The sequence below is a fragment of the Sphaerodactylus townsendi genome, linkage group LG04, assembly GCF_021028975.2.
Source record: "Sphaerodactylus townsendi isolate TG3544 linkage group LG04, MPM_Stown_v2.3, whole genome shotgun sequence".
Lineage (NCBI taxonomy): Eukaryota > Metazoa > Chordata > Lepidosauria > Squamata > Sphaerodactylidae > Sphaerodactylus > Sphaerodactylus townsendi.
The window spans coordinates 155,449,051-155,473,148 of NC_059428.1; the positions used below are offsets into that span (position 1 = coordinate 155,449,051).

The window sequence follows — 24,098 nt, forward strand, 5'->3', positions numbered from 1 at the left end:
GTAGTAAGCAGTGGAGTGTGTTGACGTGTTCAGTATTTCCAAACAGGGCATCTCCAAATGGAATGTACTTGGTCTCCGTGTGATTCCTGCGTTTGTCAATCACTCCCTCACATTTATAATGTTTTATTCCTCCCAACTTGATGGTCCTAGCGTCTCGTTCTGGCCACCCCTGTCTCAAAAAATGGGAGTCATTGGGCTAGAAAAGGCTTTGAAAAGAGAAATCAGAACAACAGAGAGGTTGGAAGACCTTCCCTGTGAGATGAGGCTAGAGAGTTTGGGATGTTTCAATGAAGGGAGGAGAAACTACGTGATAGGGGTTTATAATGTGACGCATTCTCTGGAGAAAACGGGGAGAAAACCTTTCTGTTTCTCTCTCTTACATAATGTTAGAGCTTGGTTGTGACCAATGAAACTGATTCAGGAGAAACCAGAGAACTTTCTCACATAACGTATCACTGACTCACTGGACTTTCTGCCAAGGGATGCATTTGGTGTCATTATGTTATATGGCTCCAAAGAGAAATGGAACAGATTCAAGGAAGAATGTGTAAGTCCACCCATAGCTGCTAGCATCGTGTAGTGGTTAAGAGCAAGTGCACTCTAATCTAGAGATCCGGGTTGGATTCCCCATTCCTCCACCTGAGTGGCAGAGGCTTATCTGGTGAACCAGATGTATTTCTGCACTCTAACACATGCCAGCTGGGCAAGTCACAGTTCTTTGGAACTCTCCCAGCCCCACCTGCCTCACAAGGTGCCAACCTATAGGTAAATCCAGCACTGACTCTGCTACTAAATTTTGCTGAGCTAGTACAAATGTCACCTATCGTAGTTTTTCAGGTATTATTTCCCAGCTTGATGAACATGGGGTCCAGTCCTGTTCTCCTAATATCAGAGCCTTGGTGTGAACGAAGGACCCTTCCTCTGATAAAATGAGCCCTGCAGCACAATCCAAATCCACGTTACCCCTTTGTAAGCCCACTGATTTCAATGGACTTGTTTGTACCTGCTTTGGGATGGCATTGTCCGTCCGGCAGGAGGCCTGCGAGAACCAAGCCTTCTTCTGCTGAAAGAAGGTCCCGCCATTATCGGGACAGATTCAAAGGATCCAACTTACAGTTGTTGCTTTGATACTTGCACAGCCTCTCTTAGTGGGATTCCTTTGTGTAGCTCTCCTCTATTTGTGACTCACTGAAGAACTTTGGTTCGGGCAGCGTAATTCTGTTCAAGGAGAACATGGGGGGAATCTCCTGATCTTTTGAGCACACTGGAGCCCGCAGAGCTTTGGATGGCAGAACATCGGCGTAGGCCGGAGAACATTGTGTACCCTCAAAACTCACAAGGGATTCTTCCGGCTTTAAAATCCATCCCTTCCAAATCCTCCACTGAGCCACGAACATGTGAAACTGCCTGGTGCCAAAGCAAACCATCAGTCCATCAACGTCTTTCTGGTCTACAATTGGCTGTCATTCTCCAGGGTCTCGGGGTGCGGTCTTTCACATCGTGTACTACCTGGTCCTTTTAACTAGATGTTGGGAATTGAGCCAAGCAAAGCGAGTGCTCTACCACTGAGACACAGCCCTTTGCTTCTTAGAAGCTAGCTAACGTTGCTTATTGTGCTTAGGTGTCTACGTATTTTCTCCTCCTCTGTGGTGTACTGGTTAAGAGCAGGTGCACTCTAATCTGGAGGAACTGGGTTTGATTCCCTGCTCTGCCCCTTGAGCTGTGGGGGCTTATCTGGGGAATTCAGATTAGCCTGTGCACTCCAACGCACGCCAGCTGGGTGACCTTGGGCTAGTCACAGTTCTTCGGAGCTCTCTCAGCCCCACCTACCTCACAGGGAGTTTGTTGTGAGGGGGGAAGGGCAAGGAGATTATCAGCCCCTTTGAGTCTCCTTGCTGGAGAGAAAGGGGGGATATAAATCCAACTCTTCTTCTTCTCCTTTCATGGTTGGGATGACCCGTTCTTTGAGCTGTTTCTTTTGGTTTGTTGTTTAGCATTTTACAGCTTTTTATTAAACAGCTGCAAAATTGCCGTCAGTCTTAAGAAGAATAAGAGTTTGGATTTATATCCCCTCTTTCTCTCCTGTAAGGAGACTCAAGGGAGCTTACAACCTCCGTTCCCTTCCCTGTGAGGTGAGGGCTGAGAGAGCTCCGTAGAGCTGTGACTAGCCCAAGGTCACCCAGCTGGCATGTGTTGGAGTGCACAAGCTAATCTGGTTCACCAGATAAGCCTCCTCCGCTCAAGTGGCAGAGCGGGGAATCAAACCCGGTTCTCCAGATTAGAGTGCGCCTGCACTTAACCAGTACGCCACGCTGGCTCTCAATGGGTGGGGATGCAACATTGATATTGAATGTAACGCCCAACCGTTCCTCTTCATTTTAATTTGACGATTCCCCTCCCATGTTCTTTCCTGCAGATGCGACACAGATGAACAATGTGGTGCCGACTTCTCCCCTCCTTCCTCAGCTAACGCATCCGCACTCCTATCCAAGTATGGGACAGATCACAAACCCGTATGAACAGCAGCCTCCGGGAAAGGAACTGAACAAGTACGCTTCTCTAAAGGCAGTGGGTAAGGAACAAAAAGGCCATTTCTCTCCCCCCCCTCCCTTTCTTCTGGTTTTTGGCTCCTAAATTCAAGGGGAAACACAGCTTTTCCTTAGCCTATGAATGCAATTGTCCTGGGCCCTATGAGACTTCCATTGGGTTCGGGGAGCTTTCTGCTGACTCAAAACGTTCTGCGTCAGTCTGCTTGAGCTGGAAGAAAGTGCCCCCATGAACTGAATTGATCTTCTGGATCCGACACTTTGCTGCCATTTTGAAAAGCCTGTCGGTGGCGGTGTGAGATTTCACATTTCGTTTTGACGTCAAGGGGATCCGAGGGGCGTCTTGGAGAACCTGCGCTTGTACGCAAAACCAGTTTGTCTTCGGCGACTTTTGTTTAGGAAGCGTCAGGTGCTTCACATGAAGTTCTTGTTTTATTGGGTCATTCTGCCCACGCCCCCAACTTCCATCTGTCTAAAATTAATCTCCCAAGTTGGCTTAGGTGCTGCCGCTGTCTCTCCCCTTGGTTCTTTCATGCCTTTGCTGCCTTCCTGCTCCCCTGTTTTAATGATGTGCGCGGGCGCATTATAAGCCACTTCAAACAGACCAGCGTGGATGCAAGTATATAGGAAAAAACCACAAAGGAGCTGTGAGAACTGAAAAGGTAGCGTGTGCACACGGCTCTGTTTAAAACTCAGCGAGCAAACGGAAGATGGGCAGATTTTGGTGCCACCTGATCAGTAAGACTGGGAAATTCAGAGCTCCAACATCCAGGGAGAAATTTGGACGGGCGAATTTCAAGCTACCATCGCCTCGGCCCTGCAGGTTTCTTTGCTATTACGCCGGAGGAAACCTCGTCGAAGTCTTCTAGATCAGTAGGGAGAACCTTTGAGTCCACTCCAGATGTTATGGATTACAATTCCCATCAGCCCCTTCCAGCATGGCCAATTGGGCTGATGGGAATTGTAGTCCATAACATCTGGAGTGCCAAAGGTTCGCCACCATAGGAAAATGAACCAAAGATTGTTGATCAGATGAAAGCCTAGCCCAACAGCCCTTTCGATACTTGCGATTGTTTGCAATACTTTCTGAATAATCTGCTGTTGGTTTGAGTCTCATGGGTGCTGTCTGCCCTTTTATCAGTAGAAAGGGTCTGACTGGATATCAGGGGTTTTTTCTTTACCTTAAGAGTAGTAAAACAGTGGGCTTGGCTGCCCAGGGAAGTGGTGAGCGACCCCTTAGTGGCAGTCTTCAAGCAGCAGTTGGGCAAGCACTCACCAGGGGGGCTTTAGGCCAGTGATGGTGAACCTTTTCGAGGCCAAGTGCCCAAACTGCAACCCAAAACCCACTTATTTATCGCAAAGTGCCAACGCGGCAATTGAACCTGAATATTGAGGTTTTAGTATAGAAAAAACGGTTGGCTCCAAGGTATGCGTTACTCAGAAGTAAGCTTGGTGGTAGTCGGTGGCTTTGCTTTGAAGCAACCGTGCAACTCTTCCAACCGGTGAATCACGACCCTAGAAGGGTTTACTCAGAAGCAAGCCCCACTGCCAGCAACCAAGCTTACTCCCAGGTAAAGGATCGCGCTTTAGTTCTTTGCATGAAAATCAGTGGGGTTTAACAGCACTTAACAGGGTTACCTACACTGCTTCCCCAAAACTAGGTCTTAGGTTTAATGCTAATAATCGAGCCCAGCGGCCCAGGCCAGCCTAGATGTGGGGCACTCTGTTTGCGCGTGCCCAGAGAGAAGGCTCTGAGTGCCACCTCTGGCACCCCGTGCCATAGGTTCGCCACCACTGCTTTAGGCTGATTGAGCTGAGGAGGAGGCGGGGTACAGGCCTCGATAGCCTACGGGACTGCTTCCAGCTTTGTGACGCTATGATGTGAACAGATAAGTCAGGAGTCCCTGAAGGGTTGTAAGACGGACAAGACAGCCAAAGCAGCGGGGAAGCCAAACTAGGAGAATTGGATTTCGCCAGCTTGATTTGGGTGTTGATTTCTGCCCATGTAGATAAGTAATTCTGGGACGTGACAGTCAGCAAAAGGGCTTAGCAGCCTCTTTTTTGTTTTTTACAAGGAGATAGCTATTTCGCCTTCAGCAAACTCAATCTAGAGCTCGGTTTCCAAAAGGCTGGCACGGCCTGTGGTCATTTGTGACCCAGAGTCCTGGAATTTCGTGGAAGGTTTGCACTAAAGAGAAGTGCAGTCTCTGGAGCTGCCAAGAAGGAAACGGAGACGCTGCGATTAATTAATGATTATGCTAAAAGCGCGCTGAAGGTCTCTTTCAGCTCACAGGAGGGAGCGAGTAGCCAAATTCAAAAGGTCACCGTTATTTATCTTTTGTTTAAACAGCAAAAAGTTCTTATATGTATATAAACACTTCCCAGACAGTGAGGGGTGAGCTTGCTGTGCCTCACCTTCTAATTAGCTCAAGTTTTCCCCGAGCCTTCTCTGAGAGTCCTTGAGGAAAGGTGGAGAGGTCTTTTCAAGAGTCCTCAAAGAATGCTCAGGAAGGGCACCTGTGAGGATGGGAGAGAAGGCCGGCCTGATGATTGGGTGGGTGACCTTGGACCAGTCATGTGCTCTTAGCCTACCCTACTTCATGGGCTTGTTGGGAGGCTAAAATTGGAAACAGATAACCATTTATGCCAGTCTTGATTGTATGGAGGAAGGGCAGGATAACATTGTTCTAGAGTAGACAGACAGACAGTAACCACTGGTGTTTTCTCCTTGTGTGTGTAAAATGCTGTCAATCTTTCAGCCAACTTGCGGCAACCTTCGGAAGGGGCTTTTAAGGCAAGTGAGAAGCAGAGGTAGCTTGCCATGTCTCCCCCGTAGATCCTTCCTTAGAGATTTCCCTTCCAAGTTCAGACCCTGCTTGGCTTATGACAACAAGAAGAAGAGTTTGGATTTATATCCCCCCTTTCTTTCCTGTAAAGAGACTCACCACCATGAATCGATTTCGAATACCTTTAATGGCATATAAATAGTTTAATTGTAAAGAGACTCAAAGGGACTTACAATCTCCCTTCTCTCCCCCCCGCCCCCAACAACAAACACACTGTGAGGTAGGTGGGGCTGAGAGAGCTCCAAAGAACTGTGACTAGCCCAAGGTCACCTAGCAGGTACGTAGGAGTGCGGAAACACATCTGGTTCACCAGAGAAGCCTCCGCCACTCAGGCGGAGGAGTGGGGAATCAAACCCGGTTCTCCAGATTAGAGTGCACCTGCTCTTAACCACGACACCCCGCTGGCTCTCCGGCCTATACCACGCTGCCTTCTCTCCTGTGTTCTCTTTAGCCAATATGAAAGAACGCTCACTACATGCCATTCGCTCATTTCGCCAATCAGGAATTGTCCTCTTGAAGAGCTAGGAAAACCAAGCTGAAGATTTCATATCCCCGTGGTGGCGAACCTTTGGCACTCCAGATGTTATGGACTACAATTCCCATCAGCCCCTGCCAGCATGGCCAATTGGTTCGTGCCAAAGGTTCGCCACCACTGTTCAAATCCATTTCACTTTGACTGTTGGCACCAACACCCGTCGTATCAAAATTCAGATGGTAACGTACGGAATATTCTTCCCCTCCTAAACTGAAGTATATCCTATCTCATTCTTCAAAGGCACGTTTGATCTTTGCCAGAGCTATTTTCCTCCTGGCATCTCTTGTGCGGTGTGCTGAGCTACACGCCGAACAAGCTGCTCCCCTCTCTCCCTGCGGACGGCGCTAAGATGTATACACAACCCGCTTTTCTGGAAACTGAAGGATGGATGAGAAGATATTCCCCTATGAAACGGAGCCTCCTTCTCATAAAGGAACGGGAGATATCCAAGTATTGCTCCAGGACAGATGACATTGTCTGATGTTGTTTTGGAAGAGAGGAGGTCGGAAGGCAGCTCGGCGAATGCATCCTTGCCATGTTAACAACCGCACCTTGAGATTTGGTAAGCAGAAATCTCAAGGAGGAACTTTGTTCCCTGACAAACCTCGGCATGAGCCACAGACTGAACAGAGTTTCCTTCCCTTCCCCTCTTGAATTTCAGACAGCAGTACATCTTGAATGTGAGGCTTCTTAGGTTTCAAAAGAGAGAGAGGAAGAGAGTCTTAACTTCAGGGATGTCTCACTAGGTTTAGTGCCCCCAAACAGAATATGAGTGCCTCATTTGTCCCACCCACAGGATGATTTCATTAGTGATTTCACATGTTAGGCTCATAATGCACAGTTGAGCATTTATTTTAAGCGGAACAGCACCAAAAGGCTAGACAAATACATTCGCCTTAATTCAGCTCTGGGCTCAGGGATCTCTCCTGTTCAAGGATGACGCAAGAAACTTGAATTGTCCGTCCACCCCCCAATCCCTGATTCAAAGGTGCTGCAGGATATCACTTAATCCTGTGAAAGTTGAAGATTTATATTCCCCCTTTCTCTCCTGTAAGACTCAAAGGGGTTTACAATCTTCTTCCCCTTCCCCCACCACAACAAACACCCTGTGAGGTGGGTGGGGCTGAGAGAGCTCAGAGAGAACTGTGACTAGCCCAAGGTCACCCAGCTGGCATGTGTTGGAATGCACAAGCTAATCTGGTTCCCCAGATAAGCCTCCACAGTTCAAGTGGCAGAGCGAAGAATCAAACCCGGTTCTCCAGATTAGAGTGCATCTGCTCTTAACCACTATGCCAATGGTGGCGAACCCTTGGCACTCCAGATGTTATGGACTACAATTCCCATCAGCCCCTGCCAGCATGGCCAATTGGCAGGGGCTGATGGGAATTGTAGTCCATAACATTTGGAGTGCCAAAGGTTCGCCACCACGGCTTGACTATGCCATGGTGGTACTTCATTCTTACTTCATTGACAGCTTTATGTGAGTCGTCAATTTTTTAGTGACCCCCATGAAAAGGATGGATAGGGGGTCTTCCTGTTGCAGCAAATAGGTGTGTATGGTACTGTTTTCTTTCTATACGCTGGAGATCTTCAACATGATGGTGCTCACAGACACCTGCCCTGCTGCCCTTAAATTTTTAGAATGTGGGTGGAGCCAAGTGGAGTATTTACCCAACATAACTTCTGATTGGCTGTTGGAGATCCAATTGCTGATGCAGATTTTTCAGAAGTTGTTTCATCAGCAGCTTCTAACACATGGAGAGAGATTGTCACTATTTTGGGGCCAAAGATCAGGCTAGCCCAGGGGTCTGCAACCTGCAGCTCTCCAGATGTTCATGGACTACAATTCCCTTCAGCCCCTGCCAACCATGCTGGCAGGGGCTGATGGGAATTGTCGTCCATGAACATCTGGAGGGCTGCAGGTTGCAGACCCCTGGGCTAGCCTGACCCATCCAAGTCAAGGTGGGTACTTTTGTAAATAATAGTAGTTGTGTTTTGCTGGGAGTCAAATGCATTTTTTTTTAATATTTGGCTACCTTTGACAGCAGGTAGGGTCTGGGGTTTGATGTCATCTTAACATTTGATCACAAACCCAAGATCTTGCACACACACACACCCCAACTGTAATGTCAGTGTCTTCCTTGCTGTTTTTGTTTTTTGAACGTTTGGACCATTGAGCCTCAAGCAAGCTGGGAATTTCATTGCGCCGTTTGAATCCCCCGAGCCAAAACAGCTCTCAAAATGACCTCCGTCCCGGAGCGGCCAAACAGAACTGTGAAAGGCCGATGCAGCCACTGCAGATGTAACACACAGACCAAAACTGGGAATCTTCTCTCGGAAGCGTCGGCCCTGTCAGAACCGATCGCACGCCAAAATGTGACACGCTTTCCAACAGTGCGGGTGTCGCCTCACCTCTTCCCGTCAAATTGTGCGTCGAGCTTGAAAGAATCAGGCGAGCGGCCACCATCCGTGCTATCGTCCCCAGAAACTGACTGTCATCGTTCTTCAGGGCTTATTTCAAGGGAGAGTCTGGGCATGCCCAGATCACCCATTAGGCGGAGTATGTTACAGGACAGGGCTTGCTGTCAGACAAGGAGATCTGCCTGTACAGTTGCTGAAGAGCATCTTGGTGTGAAAACAGGACTGCCCCGTTTCCTTCCGCCAGATGCGTTTGCACTCACACTCAAAATGTGACAGCTGCTAGAGATGTGTTTGTTTCTTACATCAGGAAAGAGCGGTCACATTCTGCGTGATACAAAACAAATATGCTCTATTATGCTCTGCCTAATCAAGATTATCAGCAGAGTTTAAAGCGGAATCACTCTGGTAAGATGAGAAGATCTTTGGTCTTCTTGCACTCACTGCAACCTTCTATCATTCATGGAAAAGAATACTCTCCACACAAGATGTTCTTTCCATAGGAAGGCTTTTACTTTAGCAGTTGCAAGGTTACACAAGTCTACATATACAAGACTATCAAACTATACAGAACTCTTCAGCAATAACAAAGTTCAACACACACAGAACTTAACTCAGTCTCAACTCAACTCAGCATATCATACATCAGGGATACTTTTCCCCGCCCAGGCCTCTCATTGGTCTAGAATCACAGTTGACTTCACCAATCATGTTAAAGGTTAATCTTTGCTACTTTGCCCTTAGACTGACTGTCTCCGTCCTTGGGTTGGGCCATGCACGTAGGTAAGGAAGGGGTTCTCGGGTTTGAACCCCCCCATTCATGTCCGAAGCTCCGAACACCCGTTTGTGGGTTTTTAAAGCATTTTAGTGCTTTTTCGGTTTCTGGCCTGCAGTGGGCGCATTGTTTGGACTAGCAGCACCAAACTTTCAGGGATTATTTGGGGGACTCCCCTGATGATACTACCCAGGTTTGGTGAGGTTTGGTTCAGGGGGTCCAAAGTTATGGACTCCCAAAGGGGGTGCCCCCATCCTCCATTGTTTCCAATGGGAGCTAATAGAAGATGGGGGCTACACCTTTGAGGGTCCATAACTTTGGACCCCTGAACCAAACGTCACCAAACCTGGGTGGTATCATTAGGAGAGACTCCTAAAGATACCCTGAAAGTTTGGTGCTTCTAGCTTAACAATTGCACCCCTGACAGCAGGCACCCCTCTGTCTTCCCCAGATTCTCGCTTTAAATCCAACCCTCTTCTCGGCATGTGGGATTTAAAGGGAGAATCTGAGGTCCCTCATTTTAGAAGAAGAATAAGAGTTTGATTTATATCCCCCCTTTCTCTCCTGTAGGAGACTCCAAAGGCTTTCACAATCTCCTTTCCCTTGCTCCCTCACAACAAACACCCTGTGAGGTGGGTGGGGCTGAGAGAGCTCCGAAAAGCTGTGACTAGCCCAAGGTCACCCAGCTGGCATGTGTGGGAGTGCACAGACTAATCTGAATTCCCCAGATAAGTCTTCACAGTTCAAGTGGCAGAGCAGGGAAACCCGGTTCCTCCAGATTTAAATGCACCTGCTCTTAACCACTACGCCACATTGAAAGTGATGCTGTTTCAGGGTGGGGGATAATCCACGCCAAAACAGCATCACTTTCAATGTTCTTTAACTAGGGACCCCAGATTCTCCCTTTAAGGTGGATTTAAAAGGAGAATTTGGGCTCTCTAGTTTGAACGCCATTGAAAGTGATGCTGTTTGGGGGTGGAGTCCAGCATCACAGTGGCTGCCCGGGGGGGGGGGGGGGGCAAAACTCAGATTTTGCACCAGGCTCCATTTTCCCTCTATTCCTCTGCCCAGAGGGGAGGGCAGGGCAGCGGAGTCTGCTATCCCTGACCTCAGAGAGCTGCTTTTATAAACGCTAGGCCAGGGGCGGGGCTTGGGGAGGCATGGCCATGCCCTAGGGGTGGGTGGGGGTGTGGCCCCACCCCTGAACCCCCCCATAAAAAATCTATACCTACGTCCTTGGGTTGGGCAAACCTTTGCTAACTTGAAATGACCTCTTTGTGTGAACTTTTCACTCTTTTTTATATATCATGACAAAGATAGTGTTGGGAGATCCACACCTGGTGCGTGTGTATCCCTTGAAAAGTAGCAGAGTGGCACAGAGGCTAAACACAGGGAAGCTTACCTGAGCACGAACACGTGGTTGAGCTTGCTAGAGAGAACTTCAGACACAAAAGAAAGTCAGAGTCATTTGTAGTTTCTAGTCTAATAAAAAGTGTATTTATTAGTGAACTCCATTCTGGATAGAAAGGTGGAGAGTTAGGTTTACTATCTAATCTAATCTAGCTGGATGGAGGCGGATGCATAGGAGACACATCCTCTCCCTAGGCATGGTGAAGGTAAGAGTAATGGAGAGGGTTTCGAGAAGAAGGCGGAAGCAAGGGAGGAAGTCCTTAAGAGTATCAGTCTACATCAAAGGGATAGACTCAGCATGATAGAGTAAAGGTGACAAATTCCTAAGTCCCTATCTAGCCACTAGCTCGCTAGTAAAAAACCCCTCTGTAGGATGAGGCAGGAAACAGCGTAAAGTCCCTTTTCTTCCAACAGATAGTAGAACGGTTGTACCGGAGAACATGTGGTCGGTCATCGCCCCGATTATATTCGTTTGTTTGTTTACGTTATTTGTAGTCCACCTATCTTGCTGAGACCCAAGGTGGGTCACATCTGCAGGATCGGACATCCAATAAACTGTGCACCAGAACAAGCTCGGCTGAGACCTGAAGGCAAGCAGAAATCTGAAACCGAGCTGAAGCAAGGCATAATGAGCATTTAAACACGATCTGTTAAACGATGCAGAAATCACATCGCAGAAAGCTTACTTATAAGAGCAGACAGAACATTGTCGCGTCGTCCACGATCCCTGTCCTGTCGCCGAAATATCTTTCCAAATGGTTACATTACAGTACATCCCTGTCCCCCGTGTTTAAAAAGCCCTCGTTGAATAATTCAGTTTTGTCTGTGTATTGGGGTGAGCTTGCAAACTCCACTGGCAACTGCTTGAAAGTTTTTTTTTCAAGTATTTGACATTGACACCTGCAAAAAAAAAAAACCTTTGGTTTTTTTAATGTCGAGCTTAGGGGGCAGGGATTGCCCGTCTCTATCTTATGAGCGTCCGATTATTAGTTTACCACTTGGTAAATAGCCAGTATTTTTTATTCCAGACTAGGATCTGGGAGACAGACCCATGTTCAAATCCAAGCTCTGCCACCTCGCTGACAAATCCTAGCTGGCGAACGACTTGGGAGCCAACTATTTGGCTGTAGGGCGAGGCTATAGCAGGAGACCTCATCCCCTTGGGGCAATCCTTCCTCAGCCTAACCTACCTCACAGTGTGGATGTAAGAACAAAAGAGAGAGGACCAGAGGTGGGATCCAGCAGGTTCTCACAGGTTCCCGAGAGTAGGTTACTAATTATTTGTGTGTGCCGAGAGGGGGTTACTAAATGGTGATTTTGCCATGTGATTTTTGCCTTAGGTACGCTCCTCCTCCCCTCCTCAGCAGTAGCGTGCAGAACTTGAAGCAGTCTAGCAGGAGGTGCACCAGTGTGCGTGGCAGCCTGCGCCTGCGTGCATTAGTTTCCTGCCCAAGGACCGGCGCAGCGGCTGCGTCCTTGCCACAGCCCCACCCAGGAATGCCGCACCCCCGGAATGCCTGGCCACGCCCCCGTTGTGCCCTGCCCAGCCCCATTGGCGCTATGCCAATGTTTGAATCCCACCACCATGGGAACCTGTTACTAAAATTTTTGGATCCCACCACTGGAGAGGACTCTTTGTATGCTACTCGGTGCTCTTTGGAGGAAGGGCAGCCTTGATTTAAAGGCAAAAATCATGTTCGTTCCTAGATTATCTGTTAAGCCTTCACAAGGATAAATATTTTGCAAAGCTTTCTGTTTTTTTCCCCCCACTTTGGTTGAGGACCATGTCAGCACCACGGGCTCACGGCCTGAGTGTCCCCAGTTCTTGCCATAAGTATAAAATCCCTGGAAATGCCGCTTGTTGTTGATTCAGTCCCAAGCTGTCTTCCTTTGATGTGTTCGGTCTCCGTTGGTAATTTCACACCAATTTTACTCTCCACTGGTCTGAAGGGCAAATGTCCGGTGGGTTTTCTTCTGCGCCCACACCGCCGCCACCACCTTAGCTGTCACATAAAATCAGCCGCAGGATAATTTTTTCCTCCCAGAAGCCAGCAAAGAGTTTTGCAGAGTTTGCACGATTTGTTTGGAATGCGAGAATGTAAATTTTCCTCGCCTGAGAACGGAGCCCGTTTTCCGCTGGCACGGGGCCGCCTTCGCTGCCGCATAAATCGCTTTGAGTACTTAATCTACCTTTTTTCCTTCTGGTCTAATGGTATTCCAAAGGGGAAGGGAGAATTTGTTCATTCGATTGCCAGGGAAAAAACCAGTCAGGTGTTTGCCTGAGCTGACAAGATGTACTGACGCCTCAAACTTAATTCTCCTGACTCCCACAAAGTAATCTTGTACTCTGGTTATTGTAGGTAAGACTGTTTGCACAGAAGAAGAAGAGTTGGATTTATATCCCCCCTTTCTCTCCTGTAGGAGACTCAAAGGGGCTGACAAACTCCTTTCCCTCCCCCCTCCCCAACAAACACCCTGTGAGGTGGGTGGGACTGAGAGAGCTCCGAAGAACTGTGACTAGCCCAAGGTCACCCAGCTGGCATGTGTGGGAGGGCACAGGCTAATTTGAATTCCCCAGATAAGCCTCCACAGTTCAAGCGGCAGAGCAGGGAATCAAACCTGGTTCCTCCAGATTAGAATGCACCTGCTCTTAACCACTACACCACATTGAAAGTGATGCTGTTTTATGGTGGGTGATAATCCACGCCAAAACAGCATCACTTTCAATGTTGTTTAACTGGGGACCCCAGATTCTCCCTTTAAGGTGGATTTAAAAGAAGAATTTGGGCTCTCTAGTTTAAACGCCATTGAAAGTGATGCTGTTTGGGGGTGGATTCCAGCATCACAGCGGCTGCCCGGGGGGAGGGGACGGGACGCAAAACTCAGATTTTGCACCGGGCTCCATTTTCCCTCTTAAGTGCCTCTGCCCAGAGGGGAGGGCAGAAGGAACTGCCAGTTGCCGGCTGGGAGCCCAGCTGGTGGGGGGCAGGGGAGGGCAGGGCGGGGGAGTCTGCCGTCCCCGGCTTTGGAGAGCTGCTTTTATAAGCGCTAGGCCGGGGGCGGGGCTTGGGGAGGCCTGGCCATGCCCTAGGGGCGGGTGGGGGTGTGGGCCCCCCCAACCCCCCCCCCCCTAAAAAATCTATACCTATGTCCCTGACCGCAGCCTGCTTTAGCTCTCTGTCTTGGTTTGGCAGGAGCCGCCACAGGGAATCCAGGCATAATCGCGTTCCTCCGGGATTTAACGAGAGGCCTTTTCCTTACCTTAATGCCGTAGCTCAAGGGTGGGCCATCTGCTTTGCGTACGGAAGGTCCCAGGTTCAGTACAAACCTCCGCACATTCACAAGCTCAGGGCAGGAGGGGTCGTGAAAGACCTCGGTCTGAGATTGTGGGCAGCTGCCACCCGGCAAAGTAAACAGCACTGACCTTGATAGACTGATGATCTGACTCAGCTAAAGAACCGCAGTGACAGATTGGTCAAGTCTTATATAATGAGTGTTTCTGACTAAGAGTCCAGAGCAAATAATTGTTTGTTTGGAGATAAATGTTTGGTCAGGGAGATGCGGGGGGGGGGGGGCGGGGGGGCGGATATTCTGTGTGTGCAAAATGCGGTCAAGTTCCAAACAACTCATGGCGACCCCAGCAGGGGGCTTTCAATGCAAGCAAGAAGCAGAGGTGGTTTAGGGGTGCAGTGGTTAAGACCAGGTGGATTCTAATCTGGAGAACTGGGTTTGATTCCCCACTCCTCCACCTGAACGGCAGAGGCTTATTGGGTGAACCAGATGTGTTTCCACACTCCTACATACCTGCTGGGTGGCCTTGGGCTAGTCACGGTTCTCTCAGAACTCTCTCAGCCCCACCTACCTCACAAGGTGTCTGTTGTGGGGAGAGGAAGGGAAAGGAGCTTGTGAGCCCCTGTGAGTCTCCTTGCAGGAGAGAAGGGGGGATATAAATCCAAACTCCTCTTCCTCCTCCTCCTCCTCCTCCTCCTCCTCTTCTCCCCCTCCTCCTCCTTATTCTTCTTCAGAAGATGTCATCTTGCAAATCAGCAACTGCCCAACCGGTCTCCCTCCCAAGTATAGACCCTGCTTAGATGTCAAGATCTGACAAAATCAGGCTAGCTATACTATGACGCTTTCCCTCCCAGAGGGTGGATTTTAGGACACAGATTTTTAGCTAAACTCAGTGTAATCGTTTGTCTTGTATACACTCGCTTATATTTTTGTACTTGACAGTTTAATGATTAACAGAATTACACCCTTCCAAGCCTGCTTATTTCAATGGATTTAGAAGAGTGTAAATCATCTTAATATTCCTACATGGGTCTCATATTTTATTTACGTTCAGTGGAATGCAAATGACTCAACTATTCTCTTTCTAAAGCTTAGGTTTAGTATACAGCAAAGATAGTCAGAGACTGAGATTGATCCCTTCGGTACCCAAAGCTCTACCATCACCCCAGACCTCTCCAATAGATATGTCTCAAGGGGCAAGGGCAGGAATCTTGCAATACCACTTCCAGTCAAATAACCAGACAGATGACACGGCATCATCACAACACTCTAGCAATGGCGCCACCCCAAACTCTATGGTTTTGCCACAGAATTTGAGGGGATCACAGGAGCATCGTAGTAACACCTGTCATCACTTCCAGTTATGCAATGAGAAATGGCATAACAGCATGTGTACAATATTGTGTACAGTTCTGGGCACTGCAGCTGAAAAGGATATTGACAAGCTGGAACGGGTCCAGAGGAGGGCAACTAAAATGGTAAAAGGTCTGGAATCCATGCCCTACAAGGAGACACTTAAGGAGCTGGGGATGTTTACTTTGGGAAAGAGAAGGTTAAGAGGGGACATGATAGCCAGGTTTAGATGTTTGAAGGGATATCATGTTGAGGAGGGAGCAAGCTTGTTTTCTGCTGCTCCAGAGACTAGGACCAGGAGTGGTGGGTTCAAGGTGAAGGAAAAGAGATTCCACCTAAACATCAGGAAAAGACTTTCTGACAGTCAGGGCTTTTCGACAGCAGAATAGGCTACCTCAGAGTGTGGTGGAGTCTCCTTCTTTGGAGGTTTTTAAAGAGAGGCTGGATGGCCATCTGTCAGGAGTGCTTTGATTGTGTGTTCCTGCATTGCAGGGGGTTGGACTTGATAGGATCTCTTCCAACTCTATGATTTCATGATTACCACCATGACACTCTCCACCAGTTTATCCAACTACTGTGACAGTCAACAGCATGCGATTGGAGGCGGGGGACAGGAGGGCTCCCAGTATAGCGAAAGACTTGGTCTCTGTAGCTGAAGCCCAAGGGACTTGCTCGGTGGCTTTTCATACCTCGACGTTTCATTCCAAAACAAACCTTGCTTCTTTGGAAACAGCTTGCGCAGAGAGCTGATATAGTAGACTCATAACAATTGCTATTTATATTGTTGTTACAACGAAGCTTCATTCCTGTTATTCGCCTAATTGTTCCATGTTGGGCTTCAAAAGAAAAACGAACCTCAGGTCTGACGTCAGTGTATTGGGGTGGGGTGGGGGGGCCTTCAGAACTATTCAAAGGGTTGTTAGGCTATGGGCACATTCATCATGTAGAGAACAAAAGAGACCCAGTTCAAATTTGGCAAATCGGATCTCATAACCAGCGAGCAGTCGTCACAATGTCCTAAAAGAGATAACGAACACCTGCTTGATGCTTCTGTTCTGTAACGTTTTATGGCATCACCTTCATCACCCTGTCCCAAATCTTATTTCTATTCTGAGCTTAAAATCCACAGGCTTCAGTATCATCTATTCTGTTTTAAACATTTCTTCACGCAACGCGTGATTGGTGTTTGGAATATGCTGCCACAGGAGGTGGTGATGGCCACTAACCTGGATAGCTTTCAAAGGGGCTTGGGTAGATTGATGGAGGAGAAGTCGATCTATGGCTACCAATCTTGATCCTCCTTGATCTGAGGTTGCAAATGCCTTAGCAGACCAGGTGCTCAGGAGCAGCGGCAGCAGCAGAAGGCCATTGCTTTCACCTCCTGCCTGTGAGCTCCCCAAGGCACCTGGTGGGCCACTGCGAGTAGCAGAGTGCTGGACTAGATGGACTCTGGTCTGATCCAGCAGGCTCTTTCTTATGTTCTTAAGGCCATTGTTTCACCTCCGCCTGTGAGCTCCCCAAGGCACCTGGTGGGCCACTGCGAGTAGCAGAGTGCTGGACTAGATGGACTCTGGTCTGATCCAGCAGGCTCTTTCTTATGTTCTTAAGGCCATTGCTTTCACATCCTACCTGGGTGAGCTCCCAAAGGCACCTGGTGGGCTCCCCACTAGTAGCAGAGTGCAGGACTAGGGGATGGACTCCTGGTCTGATCCAGCAGGTTCTTTTATGTTCTTAAGGGCCATTGCTTTCACATCCTACCTGTGAGCTCCCAAAAGGTACCTTGCAGGGCTCCCCAAGTGCAGTGCATGCAGGACTAGATGGGACTCTGGTCCATCCAGCAGGTTCTTCTATGTTCTTAAGGCCATTGCTTTCACATCCTGCCTGTGAGCTCCCAAAGGCACCTGGTGGGCCACTGCGAGTAGCAGAGTGGTGGACTAGATGGTCTCTGGTCTGATCCAGCAGGCTCTTTCTTATGTTCTTAGGGCCATTGCTTTCACCTCCTGCCTGTGAGCTCCCAAAGGCACCTGGTGGGCACTCAAGCAGTAGCAGAGTGCTGGACCAGATGGACTCTGGTCTGATCCAGCAGGCTTCCTTCCTCTTATGTTCTAAGGCCATTGCTTTCTGCACTCCTCCTGCCTGTGAGCTCCCTAAAGGCACCTTGGTGGGCCACTGCGCAGTAGCAGAGTGCTGGACTAGGATGGTTCTCCTGGTCTGATCCAGCAGGCTCCTTTCTTATGTTCTTAAGTGCCATTGCCACTCCTCCTGCCTGTGAGCTCCCTAAAGGCACCTGGTGGGCCACCAAGTAGCAGCAGAGTGCTGGACTAGGGATGGTCTCTGGTCTGATCCAGCAGGCTCTTTCTTATGTTCTTAAGGCCATTGCTTTCACATCCTACCTGTGAGCTCCCAAAGGCACCTTGGTGGACCACCATCAAGCGAGTAGCAGAGTGCTGGACTAGATGGACTCTGGTCTGATCCAGCAGGCTCTTTCTTATGTTCTTAAGGCCATTGCTTTCACCTCCTGCCTGTGAGCTCCCAAAGGCACCTGGTGGACCACTGCAAGTAGCAGAGTGCTGGACTAGATGGACTCTGGTCTGATCCAGCAGGCTCTTTCTTATGTTCTTAAGGCCACTGCTTTCACATCCTACCTGTGAGCTCCCAAAGGCACCTGGTGGGCCACTGCGAGTAGCAGAGTGCTGGACTAGATGGACTCTGGTCTGATCCAGCAGGCTCTTTCTTATGTTCTTAAGGCCATTGCTTTCACATCCTGCCTGTGAGCTCCCAAAGGCACCTGGTGGGCCACTGCGAGTAGCAGAGTGCTGGACTAGATGGACTGTGGTCTGATCCAGCAGGCTCTTTCTTTTGTTCTTAAGGCCATTGCTTTCACCTCCTGCCTGTGAGCTCCCAAAGGCACCTGGTGGACCACTGCAAGTAGCAGAGTGCTCGACTAGATGGACTCTGGTCTGATCCAGCAGGCTCTTTCTTATGTTCTTAAGGCCATTGCTTTCACCTCCTGCCTATGAGCTCCCAAAGGCACCTGGTGGACCACTGTGAGCAGCAGAGTGCTGGACTAGATGGACTCAGGTCTGATCCAGCAGGCTCTTTCTTATGTTCTTAAGGCCATTGCTTTCACCTCCTGCCTGTGAGCTCCCAAAGGCACCTGGTGGGCCACTGCGAGTAGCAGAGTGCTGGACTAGATGGACTCTGGTCTGATCCAGCAGGCTCTTCCTTATGTTCTTAAGGCCATTGCTTTCACCTCCTGCCTGTGAGCTCCCCAAGGCACCTGGTGGGCCACTGCGAGTAGCAGAGTGCTGGACTAGATGGTCTCTGGTCTGATCCAGCAGGCTCTGTCTTATGTTCTTATGTTTTGCTCCTTAGCTGCTTCTCTTCTAGTTACGGGTGACTCGACCCTGGTTTGATTCAGAACTGGACCTGGCAAACTGAATGATTTTTTTAAAAAAAAAAAACCATTGGAAACCCACCTGCTGTGAGTTCTGAGGTCAAGGATCAGGGTGGTGTTAAAGCCAATGCTTAGAACATCACACTAGGACCGGAGAGAACCATGTTCAAATCCCCATTCTGCCACAAAATCCTAAGTAGTGTACAATTGAGATTTCCCTGCATTTCTCTTAATTGCATTGCCCCACCTTATGGGTTTTTTTTAAAAAAAATGTAATATGTATCAGTGGCCTGTAAGCCGCCTCTTCCTTGCCTTGTTACATTCTGTTTCTTTCAACATGTCTCTCCCAGCCCGGCTGACTTCCCAGATCAGAGCCCTTGTGTGCTTAAAGGGTGCTTTCTTCCTGACATGTTACTTTTCTATATGCGAGGAATATTTTGTGATCTAGAGAAACATGTAGTCATGTAGATTCTGTACTGCTTAGCCTGGGCTCGGTTGGCTACCTTCCTGGGGTGGGGTTGCCATCTTCAGGTTGGGAAACCAGGCAACCGTAGGCACACGTTGATAAGTTCACTGAGAACTTGACCAAAGTTTATTACGAACTGAGCTTTAGTGCACTTTTCTGTGGGAAGAAAAAGGTAATTGGGGGTGGGAGGATGGTGGGGAATTCAGGTGTCTACAGTTTTAGGAAAGAACGCACACACACACACACACACATACACACGCACGTACACACGCACACACTCGCATAATAGGCCTTTTGGTTGTCTGAGGAACTGAAACCATAGATTTAGAACCTAGTGAAATGTTCACCCTGACGTGACAAAACGGTATTTTAGGGAGTTGTTGAAGAGCTCCATTAAGAAGAAATTTGCTGTCATAGAGACAACAGGGCCTTCGTTTCTAGCGCTGTTATTTGCTACAAAAAAAAAGCAAGCATTTCTGGAGAAGCGAAAAAGAACATGAGTAACTCGAGTAAATCCCAGCACACGTAGAACTTGACACCACCCAAAAACTGGTTTCAGATTTCTTATTCCTGCTGCCTTGACCCCAAACAACCCGCGTTTCGGTTTTGCTCTCCTCCATTCCCCTTCGTTTTTGTGCCGCGGTGCATTTCCTCGCACCAGATTGCGCCCCATAACATGAGCGTCGACAAGTCGACATTATATTTATTTATTTTAAAATTATCTTGCTTGGCTTCCCCCCCCCCCCCAACACCAGCGCATGGGGGGATTCCCAGAGGCTTCCAAAGTGAAACACGCTTAAAAATACATGTGGAAACGAGATAAACGTTTAAAACATTCACCACCTCAGAGCCCCCAGCGCAGTCTTAAGCAGCAGAGCCACAAAGGTGTCCCAGGGCAGCACTGTTCTGCTGACACGGTGCACAGAGGGCGGCAGTCTAAGGGTTGTGGTCTGCTTTGCTCTAGCCCTTTGCCTCACACACTTCTGGCCAAACTTCAAAATCCTGCAGGAAGGTCAGGGCAGGTTCTCAGCCCGAGTATTAGGTTAGCTGTGATGTTTACAGTTGTCTGGATTTCTCCATTCCTGGCTGGCGGCCGTTGGAGGGTCGCCGCCTCTCCCGCATCGTCTGATTGTTGGTACCGCTTGGCCAAGGTGACCAGACGTCCCGCTTTTGGTGGGACAGTCCCGCTTTTGAGCAATTTGTCCCGGGGAGCGCCCCAGAAGGCAGTGTGGCAGCCTCCCGTGCCGCTGCATTGCCTTCTGATGTGCACCCGGTGGAGGAGGAGGAGGAAGAGGAAGAGGAAGAGGAGGAGGAGGAGTTTGGATTTATATCCCCCCTTTCTCTCCTGCAGGAGACTCAAAGGGGCTTACAATCTCCTTGCCCTTCCCCCCCCACACACACAACAAACACCCTGTGAGGTAGGTGGGGCTGAGAGAGCTCCGAAGAACTGTGACTAGCCCAAGGTCACCCAGCTGGCGTGTGTTGGAGTGTACAAGCTAATCTGAATTCCCCAGATAAGCCTCCACAGCTCAGGTGGCAGAGCGAGGAATCAAACCCGGTTCCTCCAGATTAGATACACGAGCTCTTAACCTCCCACGCCACTGCTGCAAGAGGAGGAGGAGGAAGAGGAAGAAGAAGAAGAGGAAGAAGAAGATCTTTCTCTTCTGTAAGGAGACTCAAACAGGCTGACGAGCTCCTTTCCCTTCCTCTCCCCACAACAGACACCTTGTGAGGTAGGTGGGACTGAGAGAGTTCAGAGAGAACTGTGACTAGCCCAAGGTCACCCAGCAGGAACGTAGGAGTGCGGAAACACATCTGGTTCACCAGGTAAGCCTCCGCCAGTCAGGTGGATGAGTGGGGAGTCAAACCCGGTTCTCCGGATTAGAATCCACCTGCTCTTGACCGCTACACCAAGCCGGAAGAGTGTATCCCTTAGTTCCCTCCTCTCTTGGCTGTCAGTCAAAGTGGGCAGCCCTGACCTAAATGCACCAATGGTTTGGTGTAAGCAACCTTCAGGTGTCCCCTTCTGTGTACTCTCTGTGTACTCTTCGGTACTACCAACTCACTGTCCAGGTGCAGCTGAAGCAGTCGGTCCAAATCCTCACCTGCTCAGCTCCAGAGCCGGGAAAGCGCTCTCCTCTTTCAGCCCTTCTGACCCCCTCCTCTCCCGGTTTCCCCCTCCAGAAGCGAACTTTTGAAAATGAAAGCCCTTCTGTTCTCCCAGGCCTCCCATTTTGTGCTGCTAGTTATGCAGATCTTGCGGAAAGCCTCTTTGGATTTAATTTGCTGAAATGTTAATGAGGAATCACAGCTCCGCTCTGCTTTCTGCACGGAATCATTTATTGATGAAGGTGCCGTCCTTCGGCTGCCACAAAAGGGACACCAAAAGATTGGCTAGTTCTTAATAAGAAAAGGACCCCCCCAAAAAACTCCCCCTCCCCCCCAATAGTTCTTAACCAGGTATTTGCTTCCTGTAGAAAGCTTGCTTTAGAACAGATGTAGGTCTTTGTATTTTAATAGTAAGATGCTTCCAAATCTCTTCCCATCTACGTTCCATTCCAGGTTCTGCATTTTTGAATTTCCGGCTCTCGTTTCCAAATCAGAAATTAGCAATTGTCCGTCACCCTGGGATTTTTTTTTAATTTCCAAATTTTATGCAGCACCTGTGCAGTTTGCTGCAGCGTTCCATACCTTCATGCATTTGCATCCTTTTCTCTTCCTCTGTGTTACCAATGTCTGCGGGAGCATTGATGAAACACCACCAAAAAAGCAAAGGGAGGAGATGAAGATCAGTGGTTGCTTGCTTTAGAAAGCCTGCGTGGCGTAGTGGTTAAGAGCAGGTGTACTCTAATCTGGAGGAACCGGGTTTGATGCCCCGCTCTGCCACCTGAGCTGTGGAGGCTTATCTGGGGAATTCAGATTGGCCTGTGATCTCCCACACACGCCAGCTGGGTGACCTTGGGCTAATCACAGTTCTTTGGAACTCTCTCAGCCCACCCACCTGACAGGGTGTTTGTTGTGGGGTGGGGGAGGGAAAGTCTCCTTACAGGAGAGAAAGGAGGGATATAAATCGAAGCTCCTCCTCTTCTTCTCCGTCTCCTTTTCCTTCTGCTGAAGTTCTCATAGTCAGTTGCCAGCCTCCCTAGTTACAGATCTCAGACCTTTCTCTTCTTGAGATTGTAGAACTACCACCAGTGAAAGCAGATAGCCCTGAGCAGATGGACCGATGGTCTAACTTGATAGATGGCAACCTGGTGCGATTGCAACCTCTGATAGTAGCACTGACGTCCCTTCCATATTGCTGGGGTTAGGGGCGCAGCAGCCCCCATGATCTGGAAAACCATGTAAATCTTTTTTGCCCTCCCTTCAGTTAAGACCCATATGTATCATATGAGAAACTCAAGAAGCAAAGAGCACTGATGGGGAAAGCCGCAATGTGGAAGGGACAGCTGTATTTTTATTTGTGTAAAACTCTGCCCCCCAAAAAGCGGGAATCCATTTATAAAATCCCAAATGTGTGAACAGAACAGATCCTTCTCCATGGGCCTTTCCCCACTTTTTCTCTACCTCACCGCCGCTGACAAGCTACCTCTACCATTGCAAGCATCAGCTATTTCTGCCGGGCTACTTGTTTCTCTTTCACAACTCCCCGCGACTCTGCGCGCTGTCACTGTGCTGTTACTCGCTTTCCAGCTAACCAGGGAATGACGCTATGGCGTTGAGGGGGGCACGGCCAGCAGCAGCGTCGGGCTGGCTGGCTATGCTTGTCGCCTCTGTAGTGGGGAGTGCCTCGACCCCGCTGGGCTACTTTGGGCCCCGAAAGTAGCACGCAGCAGAAGGTAAGTGGGGAAAGGCCCTATGTCCATCGTGAATAGGAAGCTAATTCCAGAGTTCCTTTGTAGCGCTGCTAGCTGAGCAACCGAAAAGAAGTCTGCTCACTCATATCATCTCTAGTGTGTTGCAAACTGCTGCCAAGGTGCCATAAAGCAGCATGCGGAAAGAAAAATACAGCCCTCTGAAAACATCTACGAGGGAGGAAAAATGCCAACCAAATCCAAAACATTATCCTAACAGCAGGGAGAGTAGAATAGTACAAAACCAAACTTCATCACTCTTGGAGGTTAAGAGCTTACTGAAAAAATAAATGATTGTAGGGTATTAGCATAGTTATGCCATGAAATATTGCAGTAATCCTCTAAGATTTCTGGGGGATGGCCTAAAAATTCCAAGGTCTTCTATGTAAAAGAGCCATTCTTTACAAAGTAGCCATGCCTGCTTTAATAAGCAGATACGCTCAAAGCCAAGTCTGTAAAGGTTGAAACAGTATAATGGCAGTGGCATCAGTTATATATATATAAAAACCTTTAATGGCATAATTAGAACAACAACAGCAAGATAACAGCAACAATAGCGACACCAGTGTGATAAGTACAATCTCCAATGCAATTATGACTGTTTGCTAATGACAGAGCACTAAAAGTTAGCTAACGCTTCCAATACTCTTAGAGATCCACAATCCAACATGGTTACCACAACTGATAAATCAGTATTATCAATGGGGGTTCTTAGCCACGGGTCTAGATATTTATTTCTATCTAAGCTATGTAATGGGCAATTTAATATCACGTGTTGGATTGATTCTTCATCAGCTGAGCAGAAGGGACAAAGTCTTTCGTTAAAGGGCGCTTTCTGTATTCTGCCCTGAGTGGTAGCTGAAGGGAGAATATTGCACCAGGCAAGAGTTAGATCTCATCACAATTTGGGTTCTAAAACCAAATGGAAGTATCTGGCCATGGTATGTGGTTTTAACGTGCAAGGGAGTATTAGCGGCCTTGCCTGCTGCATCAGGGTAACTCTGGTAATTGCGATCATATAATCTCTTTTGCCAGTCAGCTTTAGCTTGTTGGTATCTAAAATAGGCCACGCGGCCCAAGGGTAGACTCCATTTCGCGGAATTTTCGCCAACAAAGGGACCACCATTCAGTTTTGGTTATGAGCGAAAGAGCCTGATAAGCAAAACTCCTCTCGCGGTTGTTAAAGCACAATCGTATCCAGTATTGG

The 24,098-nt window shown here is 48.7% G+C and overlaps 1 protein-coding gene across 1 annotated transcript in view; it reads left to right on the forward strand.

Moving 5' to 3' along the window:
* SHISA9 (shisa family member 9) overlaps positions 1 to 24,098 on the forward strand; it is a 198,551-nt gene that overhangs the window by 165,692 nt on the left and 8,761 nt on the right. Inside the window, exon 3 of the mRNA XM_048494611.1 lies at positions 2,417 to 2,572. Within this exon, the coding sequence (XP_048350568.1) occupies positions 2,417 to 2,572 (156 nt within the window). The remainder of the gene's footprint in view (positions 1 to 2,416; positions 2,573 to 24,098) is intronic.